Consider the following 22,212-nt stretch of genomic DNA (forward strand, 5'->3'; position numbering starts at 1 on the left):
TTCTGTTCCTGGTGGTGTGCCTGTTCTAATCCATGTATGTCTTTACTATAAACCATCCTCTCCTCTAGGAGATCTACGTAAGTCAGCTGCTCACAACCAAAAGATAAAAAAGATGCAGACCTACTAGAGAATGGACTTGAGGACACGGGGAGGGGGCAGGGTAAGCTGGAACGAAGTGAGAGAGTGGCACTGACATATATACACTACCAAACGTAAAATAGATAGCTAGTGGGAAGCAGCCGCATAGCACAGGGAGACCAGCTCCATAGCACAGGGAGATCACCTCGGTGCTTTGTGATCACCTAGAGGGGTGGGATAGGGAGGGTGGGAGGGAGATGCAAGAGGGAGGGGTTATGGGGATATATGTATATGTATAGCTGATTCACTTTGTTATACAGCAGAAACTAACACACCATTGTAAAGCAATTATACTCCAATAAAGATGTTAAAAAAAAAAAGCCAGTTAACAGCCGCCTCTGTGTGTTTAACCAAAATCCTGTTTTGTTTTATTTTTAAATTTGAATTTCTGTGACTCAAATGATAGAGAGTTTTACTTTTTAAAAAGGTACGTTTCAAATGAAAAGGAAAACAGGCTGTTCGTACACCTGGGTTCAAACAAGGAGAAAAACTTAGAAAAATAAAATCCCACATCAGAACAAACATACTAAATGTCCACTGAAGGCACCATTACAAGAGAACTGTGGCACTAGGCATGGGATTTACTTCTATGACTTTTTTTCTGCAAACAGTACAAGGGTGTGAGCCCCTAAGCCGAATGACTCATCTATCATTCTCTCAGGCCCATTCTAAGATTCTTCTCTGAACATGCTTCACTTTGGCCTAGCTAACTGACCTGCCCAGTGGGTATTTCATTGGGGGGAAGGGGGTACTGCTTGATGAGAGATTCTAGCCTCTGGATGCCTCCCAATCCTAACATTCAACTTTCTGGTGAAGGAAAAAGCTCCAAAATAGTTCACAACTAGAAATAAAAGACAAGGTGGAAACGGCAGAACAAAAGCAATAACCTGCAGCACTTCACTGAGGTGCTTCCCAGAAGCAAAAGCTTCACGCTGTAATAGTACAGGATTCATGAAGCCCCAGTGCGGGACAGCAAAGGAACAAAGGATGAAAACAAATGCAGCTGGCGAGTTTCGTCACTAGGGCAATCCACAAAACGCCAGTCAGCAGTGGAAGACTTGTAGACATAAAGAGGCAGGTAGAAAAGAGGGCCTAATCCAGGGATTTACACTGAGCTGGATTTGCAGTGGTAACTAAGTTTTTAAGAGGAGAAGCAAAGGGAATTAACACAAGGGTGAGCCAAGGAGAGAGAATGGATGGGGGAGGATCCCCAGTTAGGTGTCCAGTCTTCGCTCACGTATAAAGGACTGCACCTCCTATGCCTACCTCCCCCACAAATTTGAACAGTGTCCTGAAATATTTAAGAGAACAGTCATGTTTTATAAAAGGAACACATGAACCTGCCTGGTGGCATCCCTGCTCTAACATACAGGAAAATGCAACAGGCCTTGGATTTCCAGGAGACACAAGTTGGGAAATGAAAAAGAGTTAACAGGAAAGACAAAGATACAGCATATACTTCACTAACCGTTACACTCCTCCCTCCCCCCATTTTCATCTATTAAAAGGAGGAGGATAGACAAATACCACAGGAGGATGTGATAGGGAGAGGGAGTTAACCTCAAGGCCCCAAAAGGAAACTGCAGTGAGGTCTATCTATTCCTCCCTGTCTTGAACCTGACCAGTGAGTCAAATCAAGAGCTCAGAGCAAATCAATTACAACCACTGACTGCAGAGCCCAGTTTCAGAAAGCAGAAACTAGTTTGAAGAGAATTAGCCTTGCGACTTGACCAATATCCTCCAAGGAATGCTCTCACTGAAACCAGGCCTCACCACTGGCCTTTGTGAAAAGGAAGGTTTCAGGGGTAGTTTTTGCCTCCAAAATGAGCAAATGCCACTCTTCAGGTAGGGCTTCTGGTCAGGAAAACCCCATGTAAATCTTATGGCTCAATGCAGGATAAAGTGTCCAATCTCTCTTAGCAAAGTAAAACCTACTGAAAATGGGTTGAATATAAGCTACTATGCCTGATATTTTTAAAGAAATAAAAGCTGCTTAGCTGGGATATTACTAGAGATTCATAAAGGCAATGTTCTTATTCCTTAGGGCAGGAAGGACAGGAGTCAATTTGCTCAAAATAACTAGATATTCAAGCCCAGAGAGGAGGGTTGTAGGAAGACGCTCCACCGTGCAGGCAGCAAATGCTTCACTGCCAAGTGCAGAGAGGCCTCCCCCAAAACACAGAGAAGCTAACACTTGTGAGCCACTTTATGAAGAGCCTCACGATATGGGTCACAAAGACAACGTTGTCAGAATAAACAGTGAGGACTTCCCAGTGCACAGGACCACACTGGAAAAAAGAAGGTGTACACATTTTTCCTTTTGTGTAAAAAATTACACTTTTTTAAAAAATAAGGAAACTCAATGTCTATGACACTATGTAAACATTCTTCCATTATTTTATTATCACTGAAGAATAGGATATCACCTTTCTTTTGCTGTCTAAAACTTCTGAAGAAAAAAAAAACATTTAGCTTCCATTAAAGGATCTAGTTGTACAACCTCATTTTTAAAATTTGATTGTTGAACAAGGTATTTTTTGAAGCTGGTTCATTTTTATTTTGCCTTTCCGAGACTGACCTTGTAACACTTAACTATAAAATGCTATTGCATCATAAAGTCTCTTAATGCAGGCATACCTTGGAGATATTGTGGGTTTGCCTTCAGACCACTGCAGTAAAGTGAATATCGCAATAAAGAAAGTCACATTAATTTTCTGGTTTCCCAGTGCATACACAAGTTATGTTTATGCTATACTGTACAGTCCATTAAGTGTGCAGTAGCATTTTGTCTAAAAAAGAGTACATACCTTAACTTAAAAATACTTTATTGCTAAAAAAGGCTAACAATCATCTGAGCCTCCAGCGAGCTGTAATATTTTTGCAACAGTAATATCAAAGATTACTGATCACAGATAACCACAACAGATATAACAGTAATAAAGAAAAAGTCTGAAATATTTTGAGAATTACCAAAATGTGACACAGAGACACGAAGTGAGCAAATGCTATTGGAAAAATGGCACCCATAGACTTGCTTGGTGCAGGGTTGCCACAAATCTTCAATTTACAAAGAACGTACTATCTGTGAAGTGTGATAAAGTGAAGCACAATAAAATAAGGTACACCTGTACTTTATTCTTAAAATAAGAGGGTTTCCAGCTTCCCTGGTGGTGCAGTGGTTAAGAATCCGCCTGCCAATGCAGGGGACACGGGTTCAAGCCCTGGTCGGGGAAGATCCCACATGCCGCAGAGCAACTAAGCCCGTGCGCCACAACTACTGAGCCTGTGCTCTAGAGCCCGTGAGCCACAACTACTGAAGCCTGCGTGCCACAACTACTGAAGCCTGCGTGCCACAACTACTGAAGCCCGCACGCCTAGAGCCCATGCTCCGCAACAAGAGAAGCCACCGCGATGAGAAGCGCGTGCACTGCAAAGAAGAGTAGCCCCCACTCACCGCAACTAGAGAAAGCGCACGCACAGCAATGAAGACCCAATGCAGCCAAAAATAATAAAATAAATAAAATTTTAAAAATCATATAAAAAAAAATAAGAGGGTCCCCCCCCCATTTTCAACCACAGTCAAGGAATTATTTTCACATTTTTAAAGGGCTATTTGAAAAAAAAGAATATGCGACTGAGATTGCACCTGGCTTAGAAAGCCTAAATATTATCTGACCTGTGACTGAAAAAATCTGCCAACCCCTGAATTAGACTAGCAACAGCATGCTCAACACAAAGAAATATACCTTGGTCTACTTATTTTGAAACATTGCTTCTAATACCAAGCCAGGCACATTGTGTTGTTCCACCTTCATCTGATGAGAGACCTGGCCAGGAGAGCACTGCAAGGCAGGCCTCAGTTTATTCTTCTCTAGACTTTAATTTTACCATCTTTAGGATTCACAGAGTTCCTAAATTTAAATCTCAAATCCTACCTTAAAATTAGGCAGGATTCATGTAGTTTATGGGCCATTTGCCCAATGCTCACATTAATTCACAGTTTGGGAAACATCTTCATGAAATATCAACAGTGCTAGGTAGTGTATGGTCAATGCCAGATGAGGGACTGTACAAATGCTGAGGAAAGTAGGTGGTGTCAGAGGGTCTGAGTAAGACAGAGATGGGGGCAAGCACTATCTAAACACAGAGATGGGGGCAAGGCCCAGATACAAGGCATTCTGCAGCAGGGAGGGAAGCCAAGCTGAAGCACTGACACTGAGAGGTACTTGGGTTCCTATTGTAGAGTTTCATATAGAAATTTCATAACAGGCAGTGATAGAAACACTCTGGGGTTACAGCCAAAATATGACAGTGCTGGGAAAAGTACTTCAGGGTATTCCTTACTGTACTGGAAAAAGGACAGTCTCATCCCATTCCTCTTTTCCTGAACAATCAAGTAAATTTGGACTCTTTGGCACGTGGCCAAACTCCAGGGGAGTCACTAAGCACATCAACTGGCTACGTGCAACCCTACCCTGTGCTGCCGCCAACCTAGGTGGTTTTCACAGGTCTAACTCCAGGCGCTATACAGTGTGCAGGGCTCCACTCCCTGCCTGAGCAGAACAATGGTCAGGTATTTTCTTTAAGAGACATTTGTAACCAGAAGTTAATTTCTGGGTGTCAGGAATTGACAGGGAAGTTCTGGCTATCAAAAACTGTCCTCAGAGAGGATTTAAATGACTACATGTCCACCCGAATCTGGGACTGACACATGATGCCAAGATGCCTCGGGGAGCGAGACGAGTCATTGCCTAAGGAATCTGGGGTGGGGGCATAGTGGTTAAGTGTGGTATATAAATGTGAACGCTGGAAGGCAAGGAGACATCTGTGTGTTCAGGGGCTGAGATAAAAGCTGGAGCCTACATCCACATCAACTAAATATTTCCACTGCTCAGAGTCAGTGAAACGCAGCGCATGGCTGCTCTGGTCTGCTTGCTTCTCCAGAAATTTCCTGGTCTATGACAAACCTATTTGAACTTTTTCTTTTGCATTATACCTTTACATCTAAATAGCTGATACTGACCCAATCACCAAACTAAAGTTGAGGTAATCTGCCCTCTGCTTATAGCCCTAATTTGCCTCCTCGTTTGCTCCTGGGTGTCCACAGAGTGGGCTGGCCATCGAGGCCCTCTATAATTTCATCCTCTATACGTTAATTTCATATTTTCACAAAAGAGCTCAGTAAAAGTTTCTATTTGAGCGAATATACAGATATTTTAAGAAGGGTCAAGGAGCAAAGAAGAAGAGCAAAAATAAATATAAGGCATGGAGTATGATACAGCTGAGAATATTCTTTGAAATTAAAAACAGTGGGTGGCGGGCTTCCCTGGTGGCGCAGTGCTTAAGAATCCACCTCCCAATGCAGGGGACACGGGTTCGATCCCTGGTCCAGGAAGATCCCACATGCCACGGAGCAACTAAGCCTGTGCACCACAACTACTGAGCCTGCACTCTAGAGCCTGCGAGCCACAACTACTGAGCCTGCGTGCCGCAACTACTGAGCCTGCATGCCACAACTACTGAAGCCCGCGTGCCTAGAGCCCATGCTCCGCAACGAGAAGCCACCGCAATGAGAAGCCCGTGCACCACACGAAGAGTAGCCCCCGCTCGCCGCAAACAGAGAAAAGCCCATGCGCAGCAACGAAGACCCAAAGCAGCCAAAAAAAATAATAATAATTTATAATAAAATAAATTTATTAAAAAAAAACGGTGGAAGTTATATGTCACCATTTTATTTTCAGAGATCTGCATCACCTGACCTTCTTCGAAATAACTGGACGAGGGTCCAGCTCAAGTAGTCAACAAAGCAAGGGAGCCTGATTAACAAGAGATTCCCAGAGAGCTTGTAGACCTTAGCAGCCTCCTCCCAAGGCCCCTATTTCCCCATCTGTGAAGGGTGGCAATCATCCCTCCACTCCTACTTCATGGGAGCTTTCAGAAGGAGTCAAAAATTAAGAGTAGTGTAAATGCAAATCATCATCAATATCAACCAAACCTCAGATTCTTAGTTCTCTCTCATAAAACGGGACTTAAAGATACTGACACACAGGTGAGTGAATAACAAACCACAAAAGTAGCCCTGGTGATGTCTGGCTCTGGGGCATACAAACATTCAAAAGCCGTTCAGTATAGTCACAAACTTTGCTTTGGGAAAAGTTCTCAGGATATATTAATAGCTCTAGCCATTGCCAGCCTTCCCCTTCTCCCCCAGTCCCCATTTCCTGTTTAAAGCGAAAAAAATATGGTGGCTCCCTTTAGAAAACATGGTAATTTTTCCTAGAAAGATAAATGAACAGAGATTGCTAGAACAGTATTTGCTGTTACTACCGTCAAATAAGTCACATTTCCCATGGCACATTTTCAGAAACATTTGGGTGAATATTTTAAAAAGGGAGCTCTAAATTCTGCTGAATTGGTACACTGTTGCTTCCTCACAAAATTAACATAAGATGAAAGCCTTGCAATTTCCAGAAATGTTGAAGAAGCCAAAAATTAGCTCTATTGAAAAGGTTTTGAAGTTTGGGTTTGAATTTTATATAACACATCTGCAATTTTTACGTTTTATAAATTTTACGTTCTTTCATTTTTTGGAATTTTTTTTTTCAAATAAAAGGAAGAGGGGCTTCCCTGGTGGCGCAGTGGTTGAGAATCCGCCTGCCAATGCAGGGGACATGGGTTCGAGCCCTGGTCTGGGAAGATCCCACATGCCGCGGAGCGACTGGGCCCGTGAGCCACAACTACTGAGCCTGCGCATCTGGAGCCTGTGCTCCGCAACAAGAGAGGCCGCGATAGTGAGAGGCCCGCGCACCGCGATGAAGAGTGGCCCCCACTTGCCACAACTAGAGAAAGCCCTCGCACAGAAGCAAAGACCCAACACAGCCAAAAATAAATAAATAAATTAGAATTAAAAAAAAAAAAAGGAAGATTTGGTAAAACTGATGTTAAATTCTCTCTAAATGAAACCAAATAACTCCCAGCAGGCTACTCTTAACAATACACATCGTGAATCTTTAATCCATGTCATGAATTTAATATCATATAGCACTTAATGTGATCAGAGGGGGAAGGGGAATGGGAAACAACAAATTTACACAGCACAACTATATAAAAAATCCACTTACAAAGAAAATCAAGACAAAAATTACAGCTGATCTGTTACGGTAGAGATCTTCTCCTCTCCCTTCTTTTCCCACCAAATCTTGATAATTTTATACATACAGAGAGACACACAGACACAGAAGACATTATAAAAAATAAAAGTCAATTAAGTTGACTTTTAAAGACCCCTTGTGTGTACCCTAAAGCCTGGTCTTCCACTAATTACTCTCACTACACATTCATCTCTAGTTTGATATGCAAAATATGGGTGCCAGTCTTCTCTAACTCTTCACTGCTGACTTTGTGTAATGCAAGTGCAATCAGAATCGCCATCGGGAGACTGTATAGATGACAAGCTCCTGAAGCAGCAACTGGCTCTCCCTGAAGTTAGAACCTTTCTAGTCCCATGGAAAGCAGTCTGGGAGATGTTTCACAAAGTGGAAGGGAAATAAAACCTGCTCAAATAGGAGCAACAACAGCTGCCTTCACATCCAATAATCAAAAGTCCTCACCCCGGCAGCCCCCACGGAAGGCAGGCTGCTCGGCACCCACGCCACGCAGATGACGCCAGGGCTCTCGGTCCGGTGAGGTTGTGAGGAGCAGCAGTCACCTTGGCCTGTATTTCAGAGCAATGACCTGCTGAGATTACGCAGAAGCTGTTCGTATGTTCCAGAAAACCTCTTCAGAAAATGTGTCCCAAAGTAAGGGGACACGTCACCTCATTCTTAGCACCAGGCTTGCAGACTTGATGGTTATCGGTTTAGGCCTCTACCATTGTCAGAAAAGTGACAAGTGTCCTCGACCACTTGTCTGCTTCAGGAGTAAAGACTCCCTATTATCCTGAAGGTTCCCAATTTGCAGCTTGCTATACAACGCGCCTGTCTGCTTCCTCTAAATGAAGGACAAAAAGCTGTTTCAAACAATTGTAACTGGCTTTGGCAGGAGCACAGGCATCCAGTTCTCCTCTGAACTTAGTGCAGCCAGCAACGGCTTACAGCTGACTGAGAAGTGAAGCCGATGAGAAGGTCAGAGGGGTCTCACAGGAGAGGACACCAAACCTGAACACATGAAGTGCAGGCAGCACGTAAGCCACCCTCAACAGACACAAAGTACTTACTGCCACGAACATCATGCAGTACATGGAGAACGAAGAGTGGCCCGAGTAAAAGGACAATCTAGAAGAGAAAGAAGAGAAACATTAATTTTCTCTCCTAGAGACCAAGAATATTTTTTATTTCATAAATCTCCTTACCTCCCCAGTCTACACAGCTCCCTCCCCTTACCTTCAGAAATCAGAAGGGTGGGGCAGGGGGCAGTTAAAGAGTCCTAGGAGGGTCTGAGGTCCGATTTCTACTCAGTATCATTTTATTGATACTTTTAGGATGGGTAATGAGTCGCTGAGAACAAACTTGCCAAGCATTTCTGAAGTAATACATGACAAGCCATAACTGGCATAAGTGGCCTAACTTTATTACATAAAAACTTCTATGACCATGATTTAAGTTTTATTTTCCACTTGAAGGGTTTGTCCCTGAACAGCAGTAATGAATACCTCCTTTGGAACACTCACAAGTTGACTACTTTTTAAAAAATAAATTCAAAAATTTTAAAGTGTTATTTTAGCATCTTGCCTTAGATTTCCCACCAGATTAAGTGCTTTTGTTTGACATTTATTTTCACACTGTGCACGGATAGTCCTGTACCAAATGAACCAGCTCTTTCAATATTATAGTCTATAAACATCTAGGTATCATCTTTCTACCTAAAAATGACAGCATGCTTACAAAACTTAATTCTATTGCACTTAAGAACAAAACCAAGAGGAACCAGGTTCTTAAGTATTTTACTTATTACACCCTATTTGGCTCAAAAGGAATTTGGTTCCCCTGATTCAGAGAGGAGAAAAGACTCCTAAAACACATATCAGAAAGTCATGTGTGTACGTTTGGCAACTGAGAGTAAGTAGGAGAGTGGAGATTTCCTATGCAGATACTGATGATGATTCCACCAAGAATTACGATAGTCTCTTTTATAATCAGATACATTCCTAAGAAAGAGAATATTCCAACTTCCTGTGCCAAATAGGATTTACGTGACGAAACTTGGTAATTATCCTGGGTTTAATCTATGTAAAACAAGAAAAATAAATCACTTTTAGCCTTCCCAACTACTTGGCTATCGAAAGATCAATACAAATCCTTGTTTTAAATCAGATAATTTGAGCAGAGTTCTGTATATTTTATGGCTAGTTTCAGTAAGTTATATTGAAGAGCCTAAAGTTAATAAAAGCCAATTTCAAGGATTGTCAAGTCCCATCAAGCCAACGTGACCATGATCACAGAAATGTTCTCAAAGCCAAGCAAGTTAAAAGTTTCACTGAAACTCCATGTTCAGAGTATTCACTGTAGATTGTGCCACAAAAATCATAAAAACCAAACTCATGTAATGGCTTCGAACACCTCTGGTTCATTCACAGGGTGATTTCATTAGTTGAAAACAAAATGTTTTTAGTTGTTTATTCTGAATATGTAAACAGATATTTTATCCAGTTTAAGATCAGCCAAAGAAGTCTGGCTCTGACTTCGACAGACAGGGATTAAAAACATGAAGGGAGAGCTTAGAGACTCAGTCTCTAAGTCTTCACCCACAGTAAGTTATCAAACACATCACGGTAACATTGGCTTTTATTTCCATTCAAAAGAAAACAATAAAACACCGAAAACATGAATTCAAATTATTTTCATATTCCATTCAAAAGAAAACAATAAAACACCGAAAACATGAATTCAAATTATTTTCATATTCCATACAAATCTCTTCATTGAAGTCTCTAGGAGATACAGCTTCTAAGGGCATTTTATTATGTCCATAATTCACAAATGAACAAACAATTGTATGGATACTTTAATAAAATCCAAAGAGTAGTCAAAATGCAGATTGTTTTCATCACAGTGACCTCAACTGAAAAGTTTAAGATTTTGGCCCTGGTCTAAGAACGCTGCTCTGTTCTTAAGATTTTAACCAATCCTAGACTACCATCTCACTTCACTATAGCCACTCTGATCAAAGTAGATACATACAGTAACAATTTAAGCTAGCTTTCCATCAAAGCTTATGAAAGACTATTCAAAAAGAAAATTTACAGAGATAAAAATATATTCTGAAATGCAGCTGTTTGCACTAACTCCAAGGCATGGTCTAGTAAACAATGAGCAAGTAGACTGGTCTTGTCTATGTAACTTGCTGTGAATGGGATTCTATTCCAAATAGCAAACTTAAGATGACTTTTTTTCTTAACATTTGTCAGCCAGGGCATCCCTTTCTCCTGGGAGAACTCATTAAACCTGGTCTGAACCCCAAAACCACAGCCTTAAGAGTGTTCACAGCCATCCGCCCATCCCACCCCCCCAGGGTCTGAGTTCCTACTCCTCAATTCACCATAACATCGACATCAGCATTCAGCCTTACAAACTGCAAAGACAACCAAATCCAGCTTTTATCAGTCATCAGAAGCAATCAACTCACACAAAGTGTTTCTTAATTTTTTAATGGAATTTACTAAGTATTCTGGGGTTCACCAGGAGGTTAAATCACAAATAACCTCCTAGCCACCTCACTGCTCTTCCCCTACCACCTGACTTTTCTTCCTTTCCTCTTCCCAACTCACAAAACAGTAAAAAACACAAAACAGTTACACCTTTAGTTATTCTTTTAGTTGAAAATGTCTTTATTTTGCATTAATTCTTGAATGATGATACCTTGAATTCTAGGTTGATGATTTTTTTCTCATCACTTTGAGGATATCATCATACTATCTTCTGGCTTCTACATTTGCTGTTAAAATGTGAGCCATATGTCTGCCATGCCTTTCTGAGTTATATGTCTTTTCTCTGTAATTGCTTCCTCTACCCCCAAAGTCTGCAACATTCTGCAGTTTTGTTATCATGTCTCTAAGTAAGAATTTCCTTTTATTTATCTGTTTTAGTATTTGTTGGCTTCCTATGTCTGAGGATTTGTATACTTCACCAGTTTTGGATAGATAGGTCTCAATCATTTCATCTTTGAATTATGTATCCTCCATCCTATTATCATTTTCTGAGATTCTGATTCAACATGTTAGACCATTTCATTCTATCCCACCACATCTCTTAACCTTTCTTTTCTATTTTTAATCTTAGTCTCCTCAGGTCTGTCTTCCCTCCCTTTCACTGTGTCTAATCTGCTTAATCAATCTGGTTTTTTTATTTAAATTACTATGTATGTATCATTTATAGAAGATCTCTTTGGATCTTTGGCAAATCTGTCTAGTGAATTTTGATTCTCTTGATCCTACATCATCTTCTCAGTCTCTTCTTAATTTACTTCTATACAGCAGATATGTTGATTTTATATTCTATAGGGTAATACTAATATCTGCAATCTTTGAGAGATTATGTAGTTTGTTTTATCTGCTGACTCTCACTTAGAATAGATTATATGTTCATTTATATTAGAGTATGAGCTCATATTCTTGGGACTCTGCATGCAGGGAAGCTTAAGAGTCCTTGCTTTAAAGAGAATTCTTCCAGAAATATGTGTTCTCTTCTGCTGGATTCACTATCAATCCACTTCAAACTTCTCCTTTTTTTTTTTCTTTAAGCCACACAGATGGTATGAATTCTGGCCTCAGAAGAGTACAAGTATGATATTATGATTAAGAATTCTTTTTGATGGTTCCTCCTGGGAGGATGTTGCCCTTTGACAGTCCTTATAGTATCCACGGGCCTTCCATTTGTCTTTCTACACTGCTCTGGCCTCAGCCTTTATCTCCTGTGCCCCATGTTCAGAGACTATCAAAACTCAGGCTCTAGGCTACCAGGAATTGGCAGGTACTTTCAGGGCACACATCAAATCTACAGCATTAACTGACCCCAGCCTCATAAAAATTCCTTTACTCTCCCACCAGCTCAGCTACTTATTTAAAAGATTTATATGTATTTTAAGATTTATGTATATTTTAATATATAATACAAACATGTGCATATGTATATGTGTGCTATATCATCTAGCATGTTTAGTTGAACTGTATCAGTAAGCATTTCTAATCCTCCATATTGCCAGAAATAGAAGCAATCTTTTTTTTTTTTAACATCTTTATTGGAGTATAATTGCTCTACAATGGTGTGTTAGTTTCTGCTTTACAACAAAGTGAATCAGCTGTACATATACATATATCCCCATATCTCCTCCCTCTTGCGTCTCCCTCCCACCCTCCCTATCCCACCCCTCTAGGTGGTCACAAAGCACCGAGCTGATCTCCCTGTGCTATGTGGCTGCTTCCCACTAGCTAGCTATTTTACATCTGGTAGTGTATATATGTCCATGCCACTCTCTCACTTCGTCCCAGCTTACCCTTCCCCCTCCCCATGTCCTCAAGTCCATCTCTACGTCTGCGTCTTTAGAAGCAATCTTTTTTTAAACAAGACTTAGAACCAATAAAATGTTATCTAAAATAAACTGCTCTACTAGGAGACACAATACTTTGGCAAAAACAGTTTGTTTTTAATTATAAAGTGGCCAGCACTCACAAATGTTTCCAATTATTACTATTCCACCAGTTCACTGGGTATGCCAAAGTGGCTCTGTTGCAAATTAGGAGAATTTCCTTTTTTCTCCTAAAATTCATCCTAAAATTGCTTCCTAAAGCGTTCTAAAGCAGAAAGGTTGTCAAAAGACTGTTAATGGTTACAAGCTATTGAGTACCTTCTATGTTCAGGTACTTAATACACAGAATTTCCACTCTTTACAAAAACCCCCATAATAGGAACTGTCAATCCTATTTTACACATAGAGAAAACGGAACCTCCCAGAGGTTCAGCAACTAGCTCAAAAGTCACATCACTTTGAGGTTTAAATCTGAATCTTCCCAACTCTTTCCCACCATACCATGATTCCACTCCTGTGAATGGCAGGCAAGCCCAGCATCAACATTAATCCTGCCATCTCCAGGAAGGGAGCACCCATCAGAAAGAACAGGAGTCACTGCTTATACATGGCAACATGTGTGAATATATGAAGAAGAACTTAGACGATCTGTGACAAAATAAATGTCATCTATGTGCAAATAATCATCTTAAGAGAACACTAATTTGTTCTTTGTATGCTATAAAGACCAAATAAAAGGAAGTCAAATTGCAAAATGGGGCATTTTCTCCAAACGTTATTTCCTGATTATAAAGTTTACATAACAGCAAATTAACTTGAAGGACATGTTAAATTTCCCTTCTGTGATAACCTTTAAACATGGACTGATCCTGTAAAAAAGTTAAAATATGTCCCACACAACGGTACATAGGAGGAATGACCCTTAATGAACAATTTCCCCATATTCATCCTACTTTATTTCAAAAGGATTTGTAAAACCAATAACTGTTACTAAACGCTTAAGCAATGAGATATCAAGTTATTATCTTAAAAAAACTCACATCTAAGATACTTGGGGACTCAAGTAGGCTATAAAATGGGACAAATTAGTACTTTCATACTCAATTGATACAAGCACACACTTCTAAGAGGGTGGTCTGGCAACATCTATCTAAATGTATCTATCTATATGTAATTCCACTTCAAGGCATCAAGGCATCCTAGAGAAACACAGCACCAGCACAAAGATGTTTGCTGCAAAACTGCTGGCAACTCAAGGACCCAAGAGATGATTCTATCACTGTTTTTCTGAATACTACAAATCAGCTAAAAGGAATTAAGTAACTCTATGTGAACCGACAAAAAATTATCTCCAGGATATATTTTAAAATGTCATTTATGTAAACCACATAAAACTATATTTCACATTTAATGTAAAAATACATAGAAAACAACAGAAAGGATACACAAACTGTTAACAGTGGCTCTGGGGAAAACTATCAAATGGGGATTAAAAAAAAAAAACTTTCACATTTTACAGTAATGATATTAGAAACACAACCTGTTATTATAGGGATAATATATATATATATATGAAAATATTTTAAATGGTAATCAAAGTATCTTCAATATGCTTGCTATAAATTTCCTACAAACCTCTTCCCCACTACACACACACACACACAAACACACACACACACACACAAACACACACACCCCACCCCAAACTCCTCTTCCTGAGCAATAGTTTCCCTGAGAGCTTCTCTGCCAACCATGCTACTACTTGGAGTAAAAAAGCAGCTCCCCGAGACTTCCCTGGTGGCGCAGAGGTTAAGAATCCGCCTGCCAATGCAGGGAACACGGGTTCAAGCCCTGGCCCGGGAAGATTCCCACATGCCTCGGAGCAACTAAGCCCATGCGCCACAACTACTAAGCCTGTGCTCTAGAGCCTGTGAGCCACAACTACTGAGCCCACGTGCCGCAACTACTGAAGCCCAGGCGCCTAGAGCCCATGCTCTGCAACAGGAGAAGCCACAACGATGAGAAGCCCGCGCACCGCAACAAGGAATAGCCCCGGCTCACCGCAACTAGAGAAAGCCCATGCAAAGCAATGAAGACCCAACGCAGCCAAAAATCAATCAATAAATAAATAAAGTTTAAAAAAATAAACTTTGTCCTTATTTAAAAAACAAAAACAAAAGCAGCTCTCTACCTATAAGTTCATGCCCAGAACCCAGCAGTGACTCAGGCCCTAGAAGCCTGTTTTCACATCTTTCAATCAAATGTTTGGACATTTATGTGTATTTTTAAATATCACAAGTTGTGTTTCCAATAAAAAAAATATGCACATAATTTAAAACCACTGAAATTCAGTATATTAACTCTGGTTATTACAAGTAACAGAGCCAATACACATGTTAGTTTAATACTGAGTGTTTGAAGAAGGAAGATTTTTTAAAGAGATCAGACTATCTAGAAATGCAAGAACTGCAGAGTATCTCTGCTCTAAAGGATACAAAGACAAAGGTAATAAATGGTGGAGGAACATAAGGTGATCCCAACCAATTTAATTTAAATAAAATACAACAAAAAATAATGTAAATTCATCTTATATCCTTGAACCACCCAGAGATTGAAAACTTATTTCATCAGCAGCAAAAACCCTGTCATACATTCCTTGAATTATTTTTACCATGATTTTATTATATTTCTATATAAAGCTATACCACATTATATGGGGTCAATTTTAACCAAGCCACTTTATATATAAAAGTAATATGCCTATCTGAAATAAGTCACATGTTACTATTCAATTTTACTCATTAATATTAAAGCATCAAACACCACTGCATAGCCACTAACATCAGTTAATCATATACCAAACAATCAAATATCCGCAGATATTAGATCATGAAACTTAAGGGAGAGAAGCCAGCAGGACCACGGAAAATGAAAAAAAGGAGAAAAAAAGTAGGAGACAATTGGTACATGCATAGGGTATTTTTAACTCTTGATTTAATGAACCATTTGATGACTAAAAACAAATGATCATGTGTCTTGTGTCTAGGGAAGAATCTTGCAAAACGCAGGAATCTGGAAAGTAGGAAGTTGCTGAGAACCTTCAGATAAAGGAAAGTAGAACTGTGCGTGTCTTGAAAATCAGGTGACGGGAAGAAATGGTCCCAAACTCTCATCAGGGAAACTGTGTGACTCTAACAACAGATGAGGAGAGAGTTGGTATGACAAAGGGTAAAACATGCACAGGTGCACTAACTAGGGGAAGAGAGGTCACAAGTTTCCTTTGGCATGGGGGAAAATTCATGACCTGGTGCAAAAAGACTCCAAATCACCTAAGCCACCTTATCTAAGCCAGTTAAAAAGGAAACAAGCGGCAAGCGGTAGATTAAACAAAGGACACAGTGTGAAGTATTCCGATGTGGCAACTAATAATACCTTTCCTACCAACCTCCTTTTGAAAACAGTTGAACAAGGAGACTACTGGCTAAAAGGGAAAAGATTTCAGAGTAAGACAGAAGGAAGAGACAGTTCTAAATCACTTTCAAAGCTGTTTATCTTTTTTAAGAGGCACGATTGCTAGCTAGAGGCAAGATGGAGAGATTTTTAGTTTAAGCCCTCCCCCAAAAAGACAACACCAAGGCCAAGAAAGCCTATTAGCACCTAGCTAGAACGCTCCACTTCCAGCCCTAACACAGAACATGAAATCACCACCAACCCTTGGGCACCAGGGTCAAGAAGGATGAGGCTCAAGACATCAATAAAACTGTCTTTAGAACTGCACCAATGCAGAACTTTAGATCTGAGCTGAAGCAGACGCTGCCAGTGGCAAGAGAAGAGACAAAGGCCCACATAGATGTAAAATTATTAGAGCCCAACAGGAAGCTGGCCAGACAGGTCACTCTTGGTTCCTTTCAGATTAGACCAGATTATATCAGTAGAGCTCAGGCTACAGGACTAGCAGAGTGCCACTTAGAGAAACCTTTCTACATGATGGAGAAAAGCAGAAAAGTCACATTTCCTTTAGTATCTCAACTCCTGCTGTTAAGAGAAAAGAAAATTATATCGATTCCTGCTAAAATTACCCATTTTAGTATATATTTAGATTAGAATTAAGTGGAGGAAAGCTAAATATTTTTTACAAGTATAAAAACAGAGTTACTCTCCTGTTTCAAACCCTTCATGAGCACAAACTGCTGAATAACAGACCCTTCATAAGCCCCACCAATCTCTCATCTGCTACCAAACTACTTAAATTTCCCAGCACACACCATGTTTCACACTCTCTGCGCTTATTCGTCCCTCTGCCTGGCCTGGGCTTCCCATTTTTCTTTAATAATTATTATATGAGAGCCACTGTTTCCTCCAAGAAACCTTTCTTGAACAGCTAGGTTGAAGTTACTGCCCTTTCTTTCTCTACAAAGGAGAGATCATCAGCACTCAATGAACACGTCTGTCTTAGCACCAACCTTCTTACAGTAAAATCATCTATAACTGTACTCTCTTCCTCCAATGTATCAGATGGGTAGGGGTGGAACAAGACTTTTTAAATAGGAATTTCTGTATTTTTTTTTATTACATAAGATATGTTCATTATAAAAATTCAGAAGGTACAGCTAAACAAAAGAAAAATTGCTGGTAAACTCCCATCCTCCCTGGCTGAGATCACATCTTAATTCATCTTGTATCCCTAACACCCAACACCATTATCACGCACAGGGTAGGTGCTCAATTTATTTTTTTAAGCTAAAGTAGAATCTAATCTCTTGAATAATCATTTTTATTTAGTTATCCCAGAAAATATTAAATTCTTACACTTTTCATATTTTAAACATTACATACAAATCCACCTTTTCTGCCCATCCCCCCACCATCCACAAGAAGTACACCTCAGCAATCTTGTGTCTTGTTACTTGTACTGAACAAAATGCATAAAATAAAACTAAGGAAAATATGTTATCTTTGCATGATAATTTCATCATGTAATTAAATGCTATGCTTAGCTTAGTCTATGCCAATAAATTGTAGCAAGCCACATACGATAAATTATCTGATTTTAACAGCATTGCCCTCTGCTGTGTTTCCCCTTACAGTGGTTAGGAATTCTGATTTTATCATCAAAGTTCAGGGGAATTAGGAGTTTCAATGTCAAAATGTTACGAGCTTAAACATACAGTACCTAATGCATGTTTCCCAACACATCTGGCAAACATTTTAATAATGTGTGTAAAATGTCCAGAGACCTTTTTTACTTTACAATCAAAAGCAATCAGATTAGTGGAGCAGATGATATCCACAATGATGAAGTGACAGATATATTCTGTTGTAAGTAAAAAACAATTTAAGTTTTTTAAAAGCATTCTCAAAGCAAACGTAAGTGGCCAAAACCCAAAGCAAAACAACAAGGGTTGACAAATAAGGAAAAAGGTTTTATGTATTGTCTGAATGCTACTTTCCATTGCCTATATGAAGAATTTTCTCAATTTTTAAAAGATTCATTTCTATCCTTCAATAAAACAAAATCTTGAAAACTGCCCAACTTCTTCATAAATTTCCAAACATTACCTGAGAAGCAAAATATTGCAGCTGCAATAGATTACATAAGAAAAAATAAAAGAAAAAGTTAGCCAAGTACATACATGTTAAGCTCATTTATTATATAAATGAATAGTAATGTTATTAGATAATGTTATCTAGTGTCTTCCCAAACCTCACTCTCCCAAAAGAGTAGCATTAAAAATCCCATAGCGGGCTTCCCTGGTGGCGCAGTGGTTGAGAATCTGCCTGCCAATGCAGGGGACACGGGTTCGAGCCCTGGTCTGGGAAGATCCCACATGCCGCGGAGCAACTAGGCCCGTGAGCCACAACTACTGAGCCTGCGCGTCTGGAGCCTGTGCTCCGCAACAAGAGAGGCCACGATAGTGAGAGGCCCGCGCACTGCGATGAAGAGTGGCCCCCGCTGGCCGCAACTAGAGAAAGCCCTCGCACAGAAACGAAGACCCAACATAACAATCCATCAATCAATCAATAAATCTTTAAAAAAAAAAATTCCTTTAAAAAAAAAAAAAAATCCCATAGCAACACAAGCTTTTTCTGTCTACTTACTCAATAGAGAACAGCATCACAAGAAAGTCAAGATCCAGGCACCTAGAAGTCATTACGTTACTGACCAGTAGTAACCTGTTAGGAAATCAGCTGGTCCAGGTGAGACTAGTGCCATTTGGTACAGCAAAGTCACAAGACAGAGCAGGGCTTGCTCCTCAAACTAATGTACGGAGACCTTGTTCAAAATGGAGAGGTTATGGGTAGGGCCAATGCTGGGATGCAAGACTCTGCATGTCTAACAAGCTCCCAGGTGATACCCAGCCTGCTGATCAGAGCAGAGAACCACACTTTCAATGGCAAAGGGAGAGAAATGAGAAGAAAAGTAATTTTGACCTCAAGTAGGAATACACTCAGGATTAAGTCAACAGTTTGGGTACTTTTTGAAGATAGTCACATCCAAGGGAATGATGATGCTTTTCCTGTTTTCCATCTTCTCTTTTTATCACAAAACCTACTTAAAACAGAAAAATACTGTGTTTTATTTAAAAATCACTCAAATGCAGATTTCAATTCTTTGAATATGTAGCTAATAAAACCCATACGTTAGGCTTGTTTTGCTGTTCACAAATTCAACTTACTTCCTACCTCTCAATAAAAATATTTATTTGCTATTAGACGAAAATAGCTAAGGGTATCGTTCACATTTATTTTGAATGAAAACTTACACTTTACCACTTGATCCATGGGGTTTATCATTATATTTTAATCTGGAAAAAGTACTCACTAATATATCTATGAAACATTTTTTTTCATATTTCAAAGGTGGCAATGTGGAATTCAAGAGTTCTAAGGAGAAGGTACAAAGCATCAATATGAAGTAATCAGCTGATGACATATTAATATGATTTAGTAGCCTTTTAACATTTAATATAAAGCACTGGTTGATTTATTAAAACCCAAGGATATGTGTCCTCTTAATATATCCATTGCAAGACCTACATTCTAATTCAAAAACTGAGAAGAAAATCCAAGGGGTAATTCAAAAAGCTGATGGATTTGTTCATAATTAATTCTCTAAACAAGCATTTAAAAGGGAAGGAGGGGAATAGAATGAAATGTCAAACATCTAAAACTTAAGAGTATTGCTAGTCTGGTGTGTGCTGGGGATAGGATGTTTGATTGTTTTTAAAATAAATTATGGTATACAAATATTTACCAATAAATAGTGGCACGGAGTCACAGAAAGTGAAGAAAGGCTCTTTCATATCTTTGCAAACTTGCACCTCAGCCAAAACAGAGTCACACGTAGACTCAACTCTTTCCGCCTCTCAGGAAAAAGAATGAGGCACCAAGTTAAATCTAAGGGGGGAAAATCCTTTGCTTTTATTTCCACATTAAAACAGATAAAATTATATGGAATGCATGAATGCAACACAGGCTAAATCAGAATTTTGCATAAAAATTAGGTATCATGTTGTACAACTACATTTTCATTTTCTAATCAAAGAGGAAACGTTTCCTTAGCTTTAAATGCCCCAGACTGCCTTTATAATTTAACAAACAAAACCCCAAAAATCAAACAGGTTATACTGAAACTAAGTCTAATAAAATACTGCTTGTATATTCTTAAGTCACCAGCCTTTAATCATGTTGCTCCCTGGACCTGAGATATATTCCTTCCCAATTCTACACATTCAAACCTTACTCATCCTCCAAAATGCCTCCTCTACTAGAAGTAGTATTACCACCCTCTGATTTCATGTAGCATTTTATCTTCACTCCTTTAAGGCACGTATCACTTTCTATCACCCACACAATCTCCAAACATGTCTCAGCTCCTACGTAGTGGGCACCACAAGAGCAACAGGCACACCTTGGTAGCGCTTACACTAACTAGGACTTACGAGTAATAGGTATTAGTTGAATTCCAGTAACTCCCTGGAATAGGCTGAAGCAGTGGTTCTCAGATCAGCAGCCAAAGCACCATCTGGGAACACTTTTTTAGAAATGCAAAGTCTTGAGCCCCACCCCAGACCCACTGAATCAGAAACTCTGAGGGTGAGGCCCAGCAATCTGTTATTTTAACAAACTGTCCACATGATTCCAATGTGGCTAAATGTGAGAAACACAGGGGCAAAAAGAGTCAGGGTGGTATGGGGGTGAACAAGCAGTCACAGCTACAACCTAAACTGTCAGGTACTGCTTGCTATTCAGAACAGAGGAGGTGGAAAGAGGTGCTGGCCTTGAAGTCACCTCCTATTAAATACACTAATACTAATGCTCTTAGAGTGAAGGCTCTTTTAAAATCATCCTCTCTTTCATTCTATACATTGATATTTCCATACAGATATGACTAAAAAGAAGGTTGTTTAGTTTACTGATACACACATGCTTGAGAAATACAGATCAGCCTGAACAAATGAATCTTTTTGAAGGCATAAAGGCTTATCCAGTGATGTTTACAATTAGGCTACACAGAAGAAGCCATTCTCTCAAAGTATAAAGCAGGTTTTACCAGGTACTTAGTACCACAGCCAGCCAGTCTAGTTACAATGGTTTTTCACTATTACAGAAGGCACACCCTCAAACTTCAGCTTTATTTACCTGCATGTGGGCTGCATTACAAAAAGAAAAGGAGGGACTTCCCTGGGGGTGCAGTGGTTAAGAATCAGCCTGCCAATGCAGGGGACAAGGGTTCAAACCCTGATCCGGGAAGATCCCACATGCCTCGGAACAACTAAGCCCGTGTGCCACAACTACTGAGCCTGCACTCTAGAGCCCGTGAGCCACAACTACTGAGCCCACGAGCCACAGCTACTGAAGCCCGCGCGCCTAGAGCCCGTGCTCCACAAGAGAAGCCACCACAGTGAGAAGCCCGCGCAGCACAAAGAAGAGTAGCTCCTGCTCACTGCAACTAGAGAAAGCCTGCATGCAGCAACAAAGACCCAATGCAGAAATAAATAGATAGATAGATAGATAGATAGATAGATAGATAGATAGATAGATAGATAGATAGATAGATAGAGAAAAGGAAAATTATTTCTCCCACTCGACCAAACATATTGCAATTAAATGTCTAAGCAATATAAGCTGCTATAATCCAAACAGAAACAACTTTGTACTGAATATCTGATTCACACAGCCAGAGATCAGTCACTAGGAATTGATCAGGAACACTGAGTTTATTCTAAATAAATATAATTTAAATAAAAGCCAGAAAAAAAGTAAATCTCTCAAAGAAGCCAATAGTTTCTATACTGTATTATCATAAACAGACCAGCTCACTGTGCACAATCTTAAATTCACCCTACAGGGTGAATATCAGCTCTCACAGCCTGAGATGTCATGCAAGGTCGTGTTCCCATATACAGGTGATATAAAGCAGTGGTTCTCAAAGTGTGGTCCCAAGATCAACACAGCAGCAGCATCTGGGAACTTGTTAGAAATACAAATTTTCAGACCTACCCCAAACCTTCTGCATCAAACACTTGGAGATGAAGCCCCAGAAATCTG

General features: G+C 39.8%; 1 protein-coding gene across 2 annotated transcripts in view; it reads right to left on the minus strand.

Moving 5' to 3' along the window:
• Nucleotides 1-22,212, minus strand: part of PLPP1 (phospholipid phosphatase 1) — a 113,577-nt gene that overhangs the window by 6,210 nt on the left and 85,155 nt on the right. For both annotated transcript variants that reach the window (XM_068535344.1, XM_068535345.1), the window contains exon 4: nt 8,354-8,411. In XM_068535344.1, the coding sequence (XP_068391445.1) occupies nt 8,354-8,411 (58 nt within the window). The remainder of the gene's footprint in view (nt 1-8,353; nt 8,412-22,212) is intronic.

The sequence above is a fragment of the Eschrichtius robustus genome, chromosome 2 (genome assembly GCF_028021215.1).
Source record: "Eschrichtius robustus isolate mEscRob2 chromosome 2, mEscRob2.pri, whole genome shotgun sequence".
NCBI lineage: Eukaryota > Metazoa > Chordata > Mammalia > Artiodactyla > Eschrichtiidae > Eschrichtius > Eschrichtius robustus.